At 35.2% G+C, this 15,991-nt stretch overlaps 1 protein-coding gene across 4 annotated transcripts in view; it reads right to left on the bottom strand.

The window, feature by feature from the left end:
• TDRD3 (tudor domain containing 3) overlaps positions 1-15,991 on the bottom strand; it is a 160,534-nt gene that overhangs the window by 51,517 nt on the left and 93,026 nt on the right. For all 4 annotated transcript variants that reach the window (XM_077752472.1, XM_077752480.1, XM_077752461.1 and 1 more), the window contains 3 exons: positions 14,452-14,592; positions 11,480-11,636; positions 10,779-10,904 (listed from right to left, as the gene is read on the bottom strand). In XM_077752472.1, coding sequence (XP_077608598.1) covers positions 10,779-10,904; positions 11,480-11,636; positions 14,452-14,592 — 424 coding nt within the window. The remainder of the gene's footprint in view (positions 1-10,778; positions 10,905-11,479; positions 11,637-14,451; positions 14,593-15,991) is intronic.

Genomic DNA, 15,991 nt, shown 5'->3' with positions numbered 1-15,991 from the left:
GGAGAGAGAGAGAGAGAGACAGCGTGAGCAGGGGAGGGTCAGAGAGAGAGGGAGTCACAGACTGAAACAGGCTCCAGGCTCTGAGCTGGCAGTCAGCACAGAGCCCGACACGGGGCTCGAACCCACGATCCGCGAGATCATGACCTAAGCGAAAGTCGGACGCTTAACCGACTAAGCCACCCAGGCGCCCCAGAACACAAGAATTTTTTTAACCCAACATGGCACTGCAGCCTTACTATCATCCCCATACTACTCATTGCCATTGGTGCCTTTTGTTCAGTTGTTCATTAGTGGAGTTGGGTGAGTCACGTAATGTCCTCCTTGTTGATAACTGGGAGTTTATATAAGAGATGCTAAACGTGTGAGTCAAAAGCCACTTAGAAATAACAAAGTATATTATTTCTGCTTTAACTCAAAGATCAATGTGTACTATGAAAACTACACTGGAAACATCAACTAAAATGTCACTTATTATCAAACTTGTAAAAACTCAAAGGATGATGTGTCAGAATAATTAAAACTCTCATACAGGAAACATCTGTCAAGTGTAAGAAACTAAACTTAACTTGTGTGATCTTTTCTTCCAAGCTGATTAATATTTTCCGAGATTGGGAGTATGATAATTTTAGACTCCATATTATCTTTGTAACACATTTCTTGCAAATTTCACAGAAAACTACAGCAAAACAAAAATGAGACCTCTTACAATTTGAAGCCAAAATATGCTAGTGACATTTAAAAGTACTTTATTTTTAGGGGCAAAAAAGAAATGAAAATAGGAGGATTTTTATAAAGAAAAAGCAAAGCAATGTCCACTTATCAGCTAGAATACAATTTTTAAAAAGCCACAGTACCCCACTACAACAGGTTACCTACTGATACAGAAAATGATTCAGGTAAAATGGCTGAAACTACTGACAGTAATCCTCCAACAAGTGAAACAAAACAAACATAAATCATTAAAAGTATTTGTTACAAAAAGATGGTTTCAACTGATTAGTACATGAACTCATATCATAACTGAAGCATAACACTTTCTAATATTGCTAGGCCTATATTTCAGCTATTTTATACATAATTTTTTATCTCAAAATTCTCAACTAATTTACTCAATGATACAAATAAGGGCTTTTTGTGGAAAATATCTTTAGATGTTGTGTATATTCTATAATAATCACAAAACTTTTTAGCTCTGAAAATTAGTCCATCAGCCCAAAATTTGCGTACTTTTTGTTTCCTCGATAAAAAAAATACTGTTCTCTACAAATTTATTCTGTATAAGTTCTGATATAGATTACAGAATACAAGACCAAGGACTACGTTTTATACCTTGTAGGTACATATAAATACAGGTACTTATTAAATGATTACGTTTTCCAAATACTGTAAAAATAAAATATAAACTTTTAAAAATATTATGTGATAGGCAGGAAGAGAAATCACCCATCATCTCAAGCATTTAGTTTAACTGCTTCATCCTATATTAAATATGTTTTTTCTTACCATTCTCTTCAAAATAATCATGTTCATGCCCATATATTTACTTGCTGGATATCCAACAGCTTATCTTCCTACTCTACCACTTCACTATTTTTTTATTTTTTTAATGTTTTTATTTATTTCTAGGAGAGAGAGAGACAGCGTGAGCAGGGGAGGGTCAGGGAGAGAGGGAATCACAGACTCTGAAACAGGCTCCAGGCTCTGAGCTGGCCGTCAGCACAGAGCCTGACGCGGGGCTCGAAACCACAAACGCGAGATCATGACCCAAGCAAAAGTCGGACGCTTAACCGACTAAGCCACCCAGGCGCCCCTCTGCCACTTCACTATTTTTGTCAAGGTCTTCAATCAGTGGTGTGCTGGAGCCAACATGAATGTTGTAGAAGAACTAACATTAAGTTTTCAGAAAATCTGGAAACTGTTAAACTATTGACAGTCTGAGTTCAGCCACTGTAAATATTGACACCACAGAAATGAGGAAAAGCTAAGACATGGACATTCCCTCACTGCTACCTCTTCTCCCACGCCTGCTGTGAAACATTCACCTGTGCTCTAGTGGTGCTATGTAAGCTCGAAGGACCCTTTCCATCTTACGTGTCACTCACTCTCATACTCCCCCTTCTTTGGCAAAGCTGCTTTCTCAGTTTCCTTTGCTGGCTCCTCCACCTCTACTTGATCTCTAAATTTAATTGCTTGCTTGATGTCCCTCCTTCATTTGTAAAAATTGGCATATCTTAAGATTAAACTCTTGATTGCCCCCCCCCCCCAAAGTCCAATGTATGTTTAGAAATGGAGCATGGTAGACAGAATTCTGAGATGGGAATCAGACAGACAATGGTTCAAATTCCAGATCTTTAGTTCTTATGGGTAAGATGTTTTATTTCTAAGTGTACAACTTATCTGTCAAATGGAAATAACAATGTATCTTTTGTATTTGCAGATGACTAAATGATTTATGAATTAACAGTATGCAAAGCACCTAGAACAGTTCCTACCACATAGCAGATGCTCAATAATGGCATATATTTTATTTTATGGTCAATAAATGCTTAAATGAATGGACCATTAATTGAGGAATAGGAAAACAAAAGAATGGCAAAAATGAAAAGGAGACTCATTTATTCTAGTATTCTGAGCAAAGCTATATCTCTTCTATAGATCTAAGCACCAAAGAAAATTAATCATATACCACTGATAGCATGGTTAACAAATATTAAAAGTATATGCCAATTTGATTTCTGTACATTTGTCTGAAAAAATAATCATCGATATGTAAATTTAACTATTTTAGCTAACTAAATTTAACTAAAAGACCATTTTGGCAGGTTACTGTTAAAGCAAAATTTGGAAACATTCAAATTACTGCCAACATTAATGGAATTATAATTGATTACTATGAAGCCATTAAAAATTATGTGACAGAATTATACAATTACATAAATATGGGGTTATAGTTTATTGTTAGGGCAATAAGCAGGTTATGCAAGTAAGATCTCAAACAGAAACAAAACAAAATATGGTGATGAGATCAGGGGCCACTTTCCTTTTCTTTTGTTAACTATATTTTTAATTTTTTCTAAATTTATCAGGTAACACAGATACAACAGGAAATAATACACTTCGTGGTACATCATCAAGAAAGTTGCTAACCTCAAGACTTAGTTTCTATTCTTAAAATGCCCTTCTAAGACATGCTTTAAAAAGTACATTTCAAACTTATGGTAAGCTAATTATAACCAACTTTCTATATATTTCCTTTAAAATTCTTCACCAAAATTATCCCTATATCCATGTACAATTTTTTCTATATAATTATTAACTTCAAATAACTTCTAAATTTACATTCATAATCAGGACATTACATGTGCAGCACTGTGGAATATTTTCACAGTATTTTCATTTCAGAATTCCACAGATTACATGAGACATAAGACACTTTGTTATAGAATAGGTTTTGTATTAGATGATTTTGAATATTACTCTGACAATGAAAAGAGATCATAGAATATTTTAAGCAATGGGGTAGTAGGATTAAATTTGTGTTCTGAAAGATCGCTGACCATAATATGGAGAATGGAATGATCAAGTTCTACAAAGAGTCAGTAGCAGGTTTTGAGGGCCTGGAGTAGGTAGTGGGGATGGAGATGAGGAGGTGATGAGGGAAGGAGGCTGATGCTGCTATTGCTCATGGAGATGATGGTAGTGGTGATGGTGGAAGAACTACCATTATATGGAGGTTTAAGTGCCAAGCACTGTACTTAGCACTTTAGGTGCCTTATCTAATTTCATATTCTCAACAACCCTAAACGTAAGTGCTGTTATTATTTCTCCATTTCCCAATAAAAATGTTAAGGTTTAAGAGGTTACGTAACCTTCCCAAAGACACACAACTAATAAATATAAAAGTGATTTAACTTAGTAGGAGAATCAGTTGTATTTATCTATCCCAGCATCTTGTCCAATTCTCTCCTTCTTTTGGTAATAGAACCCTGCTTTCAGGGAGTAGGTAGCAGTGGGAACTACTCCTTCCTCCTTATACATAATATTGGTGAAATCAATTATACCAATTAATCAATTAGGACGTCCTGCGCTTTCCTGACTAAGGGAACAGAAAGCCTTTTTCTCAATGAACTTCTAGGTATGAGGACCATTTCCTTGTTTCTGTCAAATATTTTTTTATTACTTTTTTCTCCTAACTGACACCAATGGTTGTAAGAGCTCATTTCTGCAAGTCTCTTTAGGTTTCTGTCCTAACCACTCCACATACAACAATGCCAATATCATTGGTGGAACTCAGTTGAGCTTGGGTAACCAATAATTATATGATGATAAGTAATTATCTTTTCCTCTAAAATATTTACTTCAAAAATTGAGTCTTTTTACCTGCCTATCTTTATATGTCATTTTGCCACCTTATATATTAGCCTTACGTTACACCTGGAGGTACCTGGGTCAATCATTGCTACCACATGGAGACAAGTCTGCCAACATCCAAAAAAAAAAAGCAGAATTCAGAGACAGAATGATTCTTCCAGTTATTGAGCCAAACAATCCCTTTTTTGCTTATTTGTGTTTCTGTGGTTTACATCTTAAAGCAAACTAATTTAGAAGTTGGTGCCAGAAAATAGGGTGATATAAGTGACGGAACCTCAAACATAAAACTTGTTTAGCAAAAAAAAAGAGTGCAGGGTAGTTAGTGAGAGTCTCCACATCCCCTAACACGAAGTTGGAACTCCTCACTGTAGTAAAACTGGAGTCTACGGTCTTGAAACTGAGACCACTTGACTAAGGAAGCTGATGCTTTTAGAGAAAGTGGTAAAAGGTGTTGGTTACTTCTTACTGCCTTCACTATGCCCTATAAGACAGACACATCTGGCAAGTTTGAAAGTAGAAGGGACAAGGCTATAATTAGATAAGAGGTACTTTTCTCAATTATTACCAATAAGCCAAAAAGGCAGAATCAGATAACTGTGCTTCTTGAGGAATTACAGAACTCTATGAACATTTATAAATGTTGGATGAGCTCTTCGTTCTTATATTTGTTAAATTTACATCTTATCCTTTTCATAAAAATATCTCTACTTGAATGTTCTTCATATTTTTCAAAGCGTTTACTCAGCATATGACTAGGTTATATTCTTTATTCTGCTTTCTAAACTTCTGATGCAAAATATGAAGAAATAAAATTGATTAACATATAGACTAGGCTATACAAAAGAGGGAATAGTAGATACATAGAAATGTAAGAGAGTTACTTTGTCCACTAGTCTCACAATGTCTTTTGTTCCCCATTCAGAACAAATTAAGGTTATCTTGGTCTTATTTAGATGTAGAAAGTTAAAACAGTAAAGTTATTGTCTCAAGGTATTCCTACTCTCATCTCTGGTCAACCTAATCTTCCATAATAATCCAAAGAATCAAACCTATTCTTTCTGTCTCAAGTTGAAATTTAAAATACATATTCCCAATGGACATTGATTTAAGTGGTAGTTATGTATCACAGGTGATATATTGATAAAGTATACGATGACACAAAAATTGATTTTTGAAAGTTGGCTTGATAATCTAGCCACCAATTATAATGTCTAGTTTGTAAAACCAAATTTAAAAAAATCTATATACAAGAGCCTTTTGGAACATGACCTTATCACAAACTGATCAATTAAATCTTCCCAAGTTGACATCAAGTCATTACATATCACAGAGAAACACTTTAATTAGTGATTACTCTCAGAAAACAAAGTAATCCAACTTCATTTTTTTCAGAATACTGATAAAAATGTCAATTAGAATTATGTTTGATTCCAATTTAAAGATACAAGAAGTTAGTGTTAAGAAAAAAATCTCTAAGTACATGTGATGATCAATGACCTTTGATGGTAGTTTTAAAAAATTAGAATAAAAAAATGATAGCACCCTTTTAGACAAAAATATATGATATAATATGAAAGTAGAGGTGTTACTAACCTGCCTTAAATTTGTCAGTAATTCATTCTTAAAGGATGGATTTTTTTTCCCCATGAACCTGACACATTACACAGAATCTGATATGATAATAAGAAGTCCATCCAGGTCGACATTTATTTACTCAGTTAAAAGACAATTTCTAGGGTACTAACATTAAACAAAATCCTCAGACAGCTCATATGATACAAAACATAGAAGCAAAAAAGATTTGATTATTCAATGAAACTAGAAACAAAAATGTAAAAACCTCAGCTATATGTATCACTGAATCATGATTATTTCTTTATAATCAGTCTGGGACTGTAACAGACCCAGATAATGACACCAATGTTTTGGACATTAAAACTTAACGTTTTTTATTAGCTGTCCGTAGGCATTCAACCATGAAACCTTATGGAGACTGCATCCTGAAAAGCCTTCTAGATTTTCTTTAGGAAAATGGCCAATGTTTTCTCCCATCAATGACGAGTTAATTTTAGAACATAAGATTTATGGAACAATGACCAAATTCTGAGAGAAGACCAATGTAGAGATTCAATTTTATGAAAGTAAAAAGTTATTTTAGGTTTTATTTCCAATTTAAAAACCCCATAAAACCATAAAATGAGCAGAAAAACAATTCAGTTGTTTGCCTCATCCATTTATTTTACTATGAACCCCAATTCACCTAAGAAAACTGTGGTGGTACTGAGCGAGTTTAACGAGATAAAGAATAACAGTGAGGGCAACCACACAGAGCATTCACATCTATTCTGTCACCTTCATTGGAATAGCATTACATGAAGGCAGAGCCAGGACAATATAAGAAACATCTACAAGCACAATAATCGTCTGTATATATACACATCATTTTATTGTCCAGCTGTTTGTGGTCATGTGTTATGATCAATCTCTTATGAATGATGTCAACATCATCAAAGAAAAAATTTAGGGTCAGAAGAGTTGCTACTGACAGAACCAGCCTCTGGTCAGACAAACATTTAAAACATATTAAACTGGGGCGCCTGGGTGGCTCAGTTGGTTAAGCATCCAACTTCGGCTCAGGTCATGATCTCATGGTTTGTGGGTTCGAGCCTCCCATCAGACTCTGCTGACAGCTCAGAGTCTGGAGCCTGTTTCAGATTCTGTGTCTCCCTCTCTCTCTGATCCTCCCCTGCTCACGCTCTCTCTCTCAGAAATAAATAAAACATTTTAAAAAATTTAAAAAAAGAAACATATTAAACCAAACAGTATTTCCAAGTCTGTGTGATTAAAGTATTTCCTAGCCATTCAAGATAACTAGTTGGTCTTATTTTGGCACTAAAACTTTGAAATAAAGGATTAAGTATGACAGATTACAGGCATACCTATTTTATTGTGCTTCACAGATACTACATTTTTTACAAATTTGAAGGTCTGGGGCAACCCTGTGTCCAACAAGCCTAATGGTGCCATTTTTTTTTCCCAACAGCACTGCTCACTTCATGTCCATGTCACATAATTGGCACAATATTTCAAATTTATTATTATATTTGTTTTGGTGATCTATCATCAGTGATTATGACTTTCTGAAAGCTCAGGCGATGGTTAACACTTTTTAGCACTAAAGTGTTTTTTAATCAAGGTATGTACATTGTTCTTTAGGCACAGAGCAATTGCACATTTAATAGTCTATGGTATAGTGTAAACATAACTTCTATGTGGGTTGAAAAATTTTTAAAAACTATTTTGTCCACTTTATTGCAATATTCACCTTATTATAATATACGCATTATTCTGGCGGTCTGGAGCTGAGCCTGCAATGTCTCCAAAGTGTGCCTGGACAAATATAAATCAAGTCCGATTACCGTATTGCAAAACCACCTCTGCTAAGCTTTTATATGCTATTCAGGGTTGTTTACACTAAGTAAATAACAATATTTCTATGTCCCTTCAGTTTGTGGTTTCTTCTGTCTCACAAACTAGGTAGTAAGCTTCTTTGGAGCAAGAGCTACAAGATCCCTGTATTTCCCCAAATGTTCTGAAAGAGCTAGTTTATTATATTCTGTATTCCCACCACTTACCATAGACCTGGTACAAATAAAGACTACATAAAATACATCTATTGAATGAAGATTTTCTCGGAGCCCTTGTAATGCAGTCTCACTTCAGTCTCAATCCTATTTTCCCCCTTACAGACACACAAAAAAAATTTTGCCTGAAAGCACTAAACAAACTTCATTGTTCTCACAATGAAGTGTCACAGCTGTCACAGCTTTGCAGTGCCATCTAGATAAAATAAAAACTCCTTAGGACAAAATGCTCTTGATCTGACCCAGCTTACCGCTTCCATCTCTGGCCCTCTGGCCCCACCTCTCCTACACTGTCCCAAAGACAGGGGACTAGTGTTGTGATGCCTCCAAGCCTGGATGCTCAGAGCTCCATCTACTTGGCCTGTCCTTGATCTAATATCCCTCCACAGACATGTCTGATGGTCAGATTATACTCCTTGTGAAAGCCAAGGATCTAGAATATTATGATTATGAAGTCCATATTTTTCTCATGTGCTAGCAGATTCTATGTCATATTAACAGCAGTGACATAAATAAAACACATCTACTAACAGAATAACCTGTATTACCAGATGTCTTCATAAATTCTGTCTTCTTAGAAGACACTGACGTTTGTTTCTGAGTGTAGTATCCACATCATGTATCTTACTTAACTTTGATGCCTTTTTCCAAATGGAATGCTAATATTGTTTCATTTTATTGGTATAGAGTATGTTCTCTGAGAACTGAAGCATTATAGGCACATGGGTCACAGTTAAATTACTATTCTGTCTCAGCCTCATTATGATTTAGGAGACACTGCAGGCGTCAAAAGCAAATGTAGGGAGACAGAAGGACAAAAGAAAATCACCAGAGTTCTGACTGGGAGAGTATAAAGGAAGTTGGGACAAAAGTATCAGGAGTCAGAGATTTGAGGAAGCAGCAGAGATTCTTTTGCTGACTTTACAGAAGCAAACAAACATGATGGGAGCTGCCTGCGGAGGGGGTTGGGCAGCAAGAACCCGAGAGCTTGCAGGAGCTGAAAGCACACCCCAGGCAACATCAAGCAAGAAAATGGGGACTTTGCTCTTAATCTACAAGGATCTGAATTTTGCTAACAACCAGTGAGTTTATGAGAGAACCTCAAGCCTCAGCCAAGGTCATAGCCCTAACTGAAATACTGATTTCAGGATGTGAGATCTTGACCAAAGGTCCCAACTAAGTTTGCCTGGATTCCTGACCCACAGAAACTATGAGATAATAAATTTACATTGTAAAACAATGTACCACCAAATCTGTGGTAATTCATTAAACAGCAATGGAAAACCAATACATTATTTTTTTACAACCAAGAAACCATTGCTGTTAAATGTGTGCTAACAAAGTCTCATCTACATCAAACATTTTTTCAAAACACATTGCCTTTTCTATATAATCTAGCAATGAGCTTCCATTTTCATGAAATCTGGGCATTTCAAATTTGTTATCATAGCATTTTATCTCCAATCTTTTTTTAAATTAAAACTTAAAGAGAAAACTGAATTTAAAAGTGTATCTCCCTGGGGTACCTGGGTGACTCACTTGGTTAAAAAATTGACTCATGATCTCACAATCATGAGATCCAGCCCTGTGTTGGGCTCACTGCAGAGTGCTGAGCCTGCTTGGGATTCTCTCTCTTTCTCTCTCTCTCCCCTCCCCCTCCTCTCTCTGCCCATCTTTTGCTCATGCTTGTGCTCTCTCTCTTAAATAAATAATAAATTTAAAAGAAAAAGAGTATTTCCCTAATGTTTTGGAATCATATTTTAAAAACATACTATTTTAGAAAATACTATATCTGTGCTTAGAAAAAAGATATACATGTAGCATACTTTATCTTTTCAGTATTTATGTTAATCACTAAAATATGTCATATTAAGGAATATGTCATATTATGGTAGCAAAATCACTCATTGTTTGAATATTTCCACATAATGTGTAATATGTGGAGAAAGAAGAGATGGGCCAATTTGACAGTCAAAGTGTCAGATAAGATTATATAATAATAAATTCTCGGGGCGCCTGGATGGCTCAGTCGGTTAAGGGTCCGACTTCAGCTCAGGTCATGATCTCATGGTTCATGGGTTTGAGCCTCGCATCGGGCTCTGTGCTGACAGCCAGCTCAGAGCCTGGAGCCTGTTTCAGGTTCTGTATCTCCCTCTCTCTCTGACCCTCCCCTATTCATGTGGTCTCTCTGTCTCTCCCCCCAACCCAGAAATAAATTTAAAAAAAATTTTTTTTAATTTTTAAAAATTCTCTTACACAACAACCCGTTTCCATAGCTAAATCTGTTACCTAGTGAAGTTGGCGGAAAGAGTTTGGCAATATTACCTATCATAGAGTTAGAGGGCAAAATAAGCTATATTTTCAGAGTGTAACAATTAAAAATTTTGTTCTGTACTTCTGATAAACAGTAAATTTGTAATTTAAAAATTTTAATTTATAACACTCAGAATAGAAGTTAGTATGTCAGTTGTTTCATTAAATTTTTTGGGGTACAATTCCAAATAAAGTTTGGTCTTTTTAAAAGAAATCTACTCTATGCACAACTGGGTGGCTCAGTTTGTTAAGCGTCCAACTTTTGATTTTAGGTCAGGTCGTAATCTCACGGTTCGTGAGTTTGAGCCACATGTTGGGCTCTGTGCTGACGGTGCAGACCCTGCTCGGGATTCTCTCTTTCCCTCTCTCTCTACCCCTCCCCTGTTCTCTCTCTCTCTCAAAATTAATAAAGATTAGAAAAGAAAAGAAATCTATTTTAAGGTAGCCTACCTTCCACACTCAAAGTCCCCATTTTAGACTCCAGGAAATCAAATAACGTGCTTGGTGCTGATGGCCTTGCATTTCCCAGCTCCTCCTCCTCTTCAGATCTTATTCTCCCCCTGCCTTTTCCTTTACCTGAAAGTAAAGCAAGACATATTTATTGTACATGCAAAAACAGAAGGAGAAAATATACTAAAACATAATCATCAGTCACCTATGATTATATTAACTAGCACCTTTAGTCCTCCAAAGTCAAATCTTGGAATTTGACTTTGTTCATGTAAATTATCTTTTAAGAGAAAAAAGTCACTTTTATAAAATTTTTCTTTAGCCACTGAGCCTTTAAAACAATACAGGATTAAGGCTTGAATGACCAAAGAATAACACTAACTAAAAGTCATGTTCTTGTTAATTTTAAAAACTTTACAGACTAGTCACTTATATAATGGGCATAGTTCTAAAAATAATTAATAGAACTTCTCACTTTATACCATATTTTCTCTATTACTTATAACAACCCTGTTAAATAAGGTATTATCAGACCTACTTTACATAAAGATGAAGACAAAGAGAGTTGGAGGAACTTGCACAATTCTCTGTGATTCTCAAACTGATGCTCCTTTCACTTACCACAGACCTCCCCAACCCCCCCAAAACCTCAGCTGGAAAAACAAACAATGCTATCTGGTACACTGCTTAATGAATTCTACCTCTCAGAGGTGGACCTGTAACAGGTTTGCTTTTATTGCTGTTAAGAAGTACATTCAGCGCTGCTTCTAAGTTGTTGCCATTATCCATAAGAGCTTGCCTCGATGCTTCTTTACTGAAGCCCATTTCTGTTATGTGTTTCAGAGCCTTCTCATCAACCTGTAAGAAATTAAGAACAAAACTACACTAATGGCCAATAAATAAGCAAGGTATAAGTTTTTAAGTATACGTATACTGGGTTTTTTCATCTTTTTTTTTTAAAAGTTTGTTTATTTTGAGAGACAGAGAGAGTGGAGGAGGGGCAGAGAGAGAGGGAGCGACAAAATCTCAGGCAGGCTCCATGCTGTCAGTACAGAGCTCAATGCAGGGCTCGAACTCATCAACCATGAGATCATGACCTGAGCTGAAACAAAGAGTCGGACAATTAACCAACTGAGCTGCCCAGGCACCCCATGTATACTGTTTTTTAACTAAAAATTATATTCTTGCTTATGTAAAAAATGTCATATTAATACAACATCCACTTGCTGTTTGTTCATACCAATAGTCAAGGAAAATTCTGTATGATATGTGGGGTTGTGCCCCAAGTACCTTCTGACTTCACAACTACTGTTACAAATGAGTGAATGAATGAATGAAAGACAAAGAAAGAAAGTCGTATATGTCAGAATAAAGCTTCTGAAAATAAAATGGTGAAAACCACCTACTGAAAATTTTTCTTGCCTGATACCTTTATATCCTAAAGAGTCACTTCTCCACAACTACAAAGTATAAATTGAAGCTAACAAAATGGTGCTATCTCAGTAGTTTTATTGTTTTTACTCTCTCTGTTCCAGTATTCTTTCTATATTCATTAGCAATACTATCTATGATGCTTCTATAGCCTGTACCTCAAATAGGAAAATCTACTTTAAAATGCCAGAAACCAAAATCTCCTTGAAAAATCCAGAGCTGAGTAGAAGTCAAGAACTTCTTAAGTAACATAAACATATCCCATAAACAAATTTCTTGATGGTATCCCATTGGTCCCATATCCTCTTTTTTTCTTCACTCTTTTCTCTTTCTGCATTGTAGACTGGGTAATTTCTATTGCCCTATATCAGAGTTCACTGATTCTTTCCTCTGGCTGTTCTAGTCTGATGTTGAATCTGCTAATTTTTCATTTCAGTTACCGTACTTTCCTGCTCCAGAAATTCTGTTTCTTTTTCTTCTTCTTCTTTTTTTTTTAATAAAATCTATCTCTTTGCTGATATTCTCTATTTGTTCATATATTGTTCTCCTGATTTCTTTTCATTGTCAACATTTCCCTTCAGACCTTTGAGCATATTTAAGATAGTGCATTTAAAGTCTTTGTTTAGTTAGCCCAGTGCCTGGGCTTCTTCAGGGAAGGTTCCTGTCAATTTTCTTTTTTTTTTTTCTTCCTATGAACAGGTCATACTTTGCTGTTTTTTGGTATGCTTTGTAATTTTTTTTGGTTGAGAACAGAACATTTTGAATACTATAATGGCAGCATTTTTGGATACCAGGTTCTCCCTCCTCCACAGGGATTGCTATTGTTACTTGATGAAAGCTGCTCTTGTAGGTTTGTGTAGTGGCTCTTCCAAACTTTCTTTGCAAGGATTATATTCTTTGTGGTATGTGATCACTGAAGTCTCTGTTCCATTATCCTCTTTCTTCATCACTCAGTGTTCTGGATCTTCAAGTATTGGACTACCAGCCTTCAGAATTCTAAAACCATTGCTTCAGTGAGTACTTGTCAGCTCTAGTTGTTTGGGTGGAGAGGCCAATTCCTGGAGCTCTCAACTCCGCCATCCTTGTAACATCACTCCCTTCATATGTTTAATCCTTGCCACAACCCCAAATTGCTGGTCTCTGATGTTCCATGGCAAGACATCCCTGGAGAAGTATTTTCAGTTGACTGAAGTTTGACAGCTTCTTGAATTAGGGACCATATTTTTTCAGCTCACTGTATCTACCACATGAAAACTGACTTTTTTTAAAAGAATGAAATGGTCCTATGTTCAAGGAAGAGACAGCCTGGCCCATAGTTCTCCCTGGCCAATGACTGATTTAGAAGTGGACATGTGACCTAGCTCTAGTCAATAAGGCATAAATGAAATTTTCTGGAGATTTCAGAAAATATCTTTCTGTCTGATAAAATAGACCTACACCCTTTCCTTCTTGCCTTTGAATTTTCTGTGTGAAGATTTAATACATGGAGAATCCTGTAAGGCTGAGAAGAAAGTCAAAAAATCACAGAGATGCTCACCAGAGCTCCAACATTGTTATGCTGCTGAATTTATCAACCTTTGTAACCGTCTACTTCTGAATTTCTAGTTATGTAAAATAATAAATCCCTATTATTTAAGCCAGTCTTAGTATCCTCTACTCTAGAGATAAAATCATCTAAAGTCATTCAACTTCTAAAGGCAGAGAAAAAAGAATTCTTGTCAGTTCTCTTATACCTGAGAACACTGCAGCATACCAGAAATAACTCTGACTTCTATCATTTATCTTAAAAATCCATGTATATTTTGCAAATGAGACCATAATATACATTTATTTGTTCTAATATATTTTTTCCAAAGAGTGAAACAGAACAAAACAAAATCATTTCAGACAAAATTTGAGAAAGATGTGGAGAAGGGAAGGGGAAGAATGTTCCTGCGGCATCATCTTATAGAAAATAATCTCCATTAAATGTCCTTTATTAAATTGGATGGCTTTTTATCAATCTATTCCAAAATACATTATTCAGACATTAGAAATTTAAGATGGAGGTTTTAAGTAAATTATTTTTCAAACAATCTAGATGTTCCAGAAGTTCATTATAATCCTTAACAAAAGCCTTCTTAGAGTTGTAAAGTCTATTCATCACACACTGTATAAAGCCAGTGGTGGTTACGAGAAAGAACACAAAATCATCCAGGTGAGAAAGAACACATTAATTTTGTGGATGAGTCTTTAGCCTTACCAGTTCTCTATAGACACCTTCATGTTTCCCCTCAGATTTGGCTGACTTTTCTTTTTGTAAAATTTCTCTGTTTCGATTACCAGCAGCACTCATGTTGAGATTACTTCTAGCACCACCACCACCTCCTCCAAATGTCTTGGTCTTTAAATAAGGGAAAGACAAAGAGATATAAGTAGATAACATTTAAAAATAGTTCTAAAGACTAACCTACAACCAAAAACATCTACTAAAACAGGCAACTAAAAGTTTTTTAATTATGTTAACTAATTCTTCTTAAAAAATATCTACTGGCAGGGGCGCCTGGGTGGCTTAGTCGGTTAAGCGTCCAACTTTCGCTTAGGACATGATCTCGCGGTTCGTGGGTTCGAGCCCCACGTCGGGCTCTGTGCTGACTGCCAGCTCAGAGCCTGGAGCCTGCTTCAGATTCTGTGTCTCCCTCTCTCTCTGACCCTCCCCTGCTCACGCTGTCTCTCTCTCTCTCCTAGAAATAAATAAAACATAAAAAAAAAAAATATCTACTGGCAATAATCTCTTCTTTCCATAAGTCCAGATGAAGCAATAAAAAATTTACATAATTATAATCTTTAAGCCTTCAAGGCAAGTCATCAGAATAAACAAACAGACAACACATAGAAAAAATAAAATAATATCAGCATTATGGAGATGGGTTGTTAAAATAATTCTAGGGACTGATATCATGAGAGCTGGGTTATAGACCCAGCTACATAGCAAGTCTATCTTTAGCAAAGCACTAAGCATGTCTAGGAATCAGTTACATTATGTCTATGATCCAATAGTATGAATATTTATATAAGCTTAAAAAGTAAACAAATAATATGAATTTTAACACTGGATTAAATTTCTCATTACTATTTACATTAATTACATAATATGCTATCTTACCAATTATGTATAAAAATCTTTAAAGTCTGTATTTCTTATTTGGCCTGAATTATTTGAATAATTATGTTTAATCACATTTGAAATCTGATTTGATCTTTTTTATCAAATTATAAAAAGACAAAAATGTAAAGAACATTAGTTGTAAAGATACAAATTCATGATTGAAAAGCAACCCACTGCTGTTACTTGTACAATATCAAATTAAATATATGGTTATACAATATCTCTCATAAATCCAATAAAAGAGGAAGAAGTCAAGACTTCATTTTTATTAGTGATAATAATAAATATTTTCACATGTATTTTAAAATCATTATAGTAAGAAAACATCCTACATGTAAGTTTATATAACACTGGGAAATTATTCTGAATCAGATGAAAATATAAAAAAAATAGAATATAAGCAACAGAAAAAATAGATAAGTATTAACTGGACAACATATAAAATATCTATTAGGTAGCTGATACATCACCACAATATTTAAATTTTATGTAAACCAAAATTAAAATCACATCTTTAAAGGCCAAAGGTGCATTACTAGACTCATTTGATTTTTGGTTTATGCAATAGATTTGGAAGTCTTGACAGTTATCACTTATATAACCATAAAGACAAATGTGAGCTTATGTTAGTGTA

Source organism: Crocuta crocuta, unplaced genomic scaffold (genome assembly GCF_008692635.1).
Source record: "Crocuta crocuta isolate KB4526 unplaced genomic scaffold, BGI_CrCroc_1.0 scaffold376, whole genome shotgun sequence".
NCBI lineage: Eukaryota > Metazoa > Chordata > Mammalia > Carnivora > Hyaenidae > Crocuta > Crocuta crocuta.
Note: the sequence above shows the minus strand (reverse complement) of the source record. Positions and strands in the feature narration are given on the sequence as shown.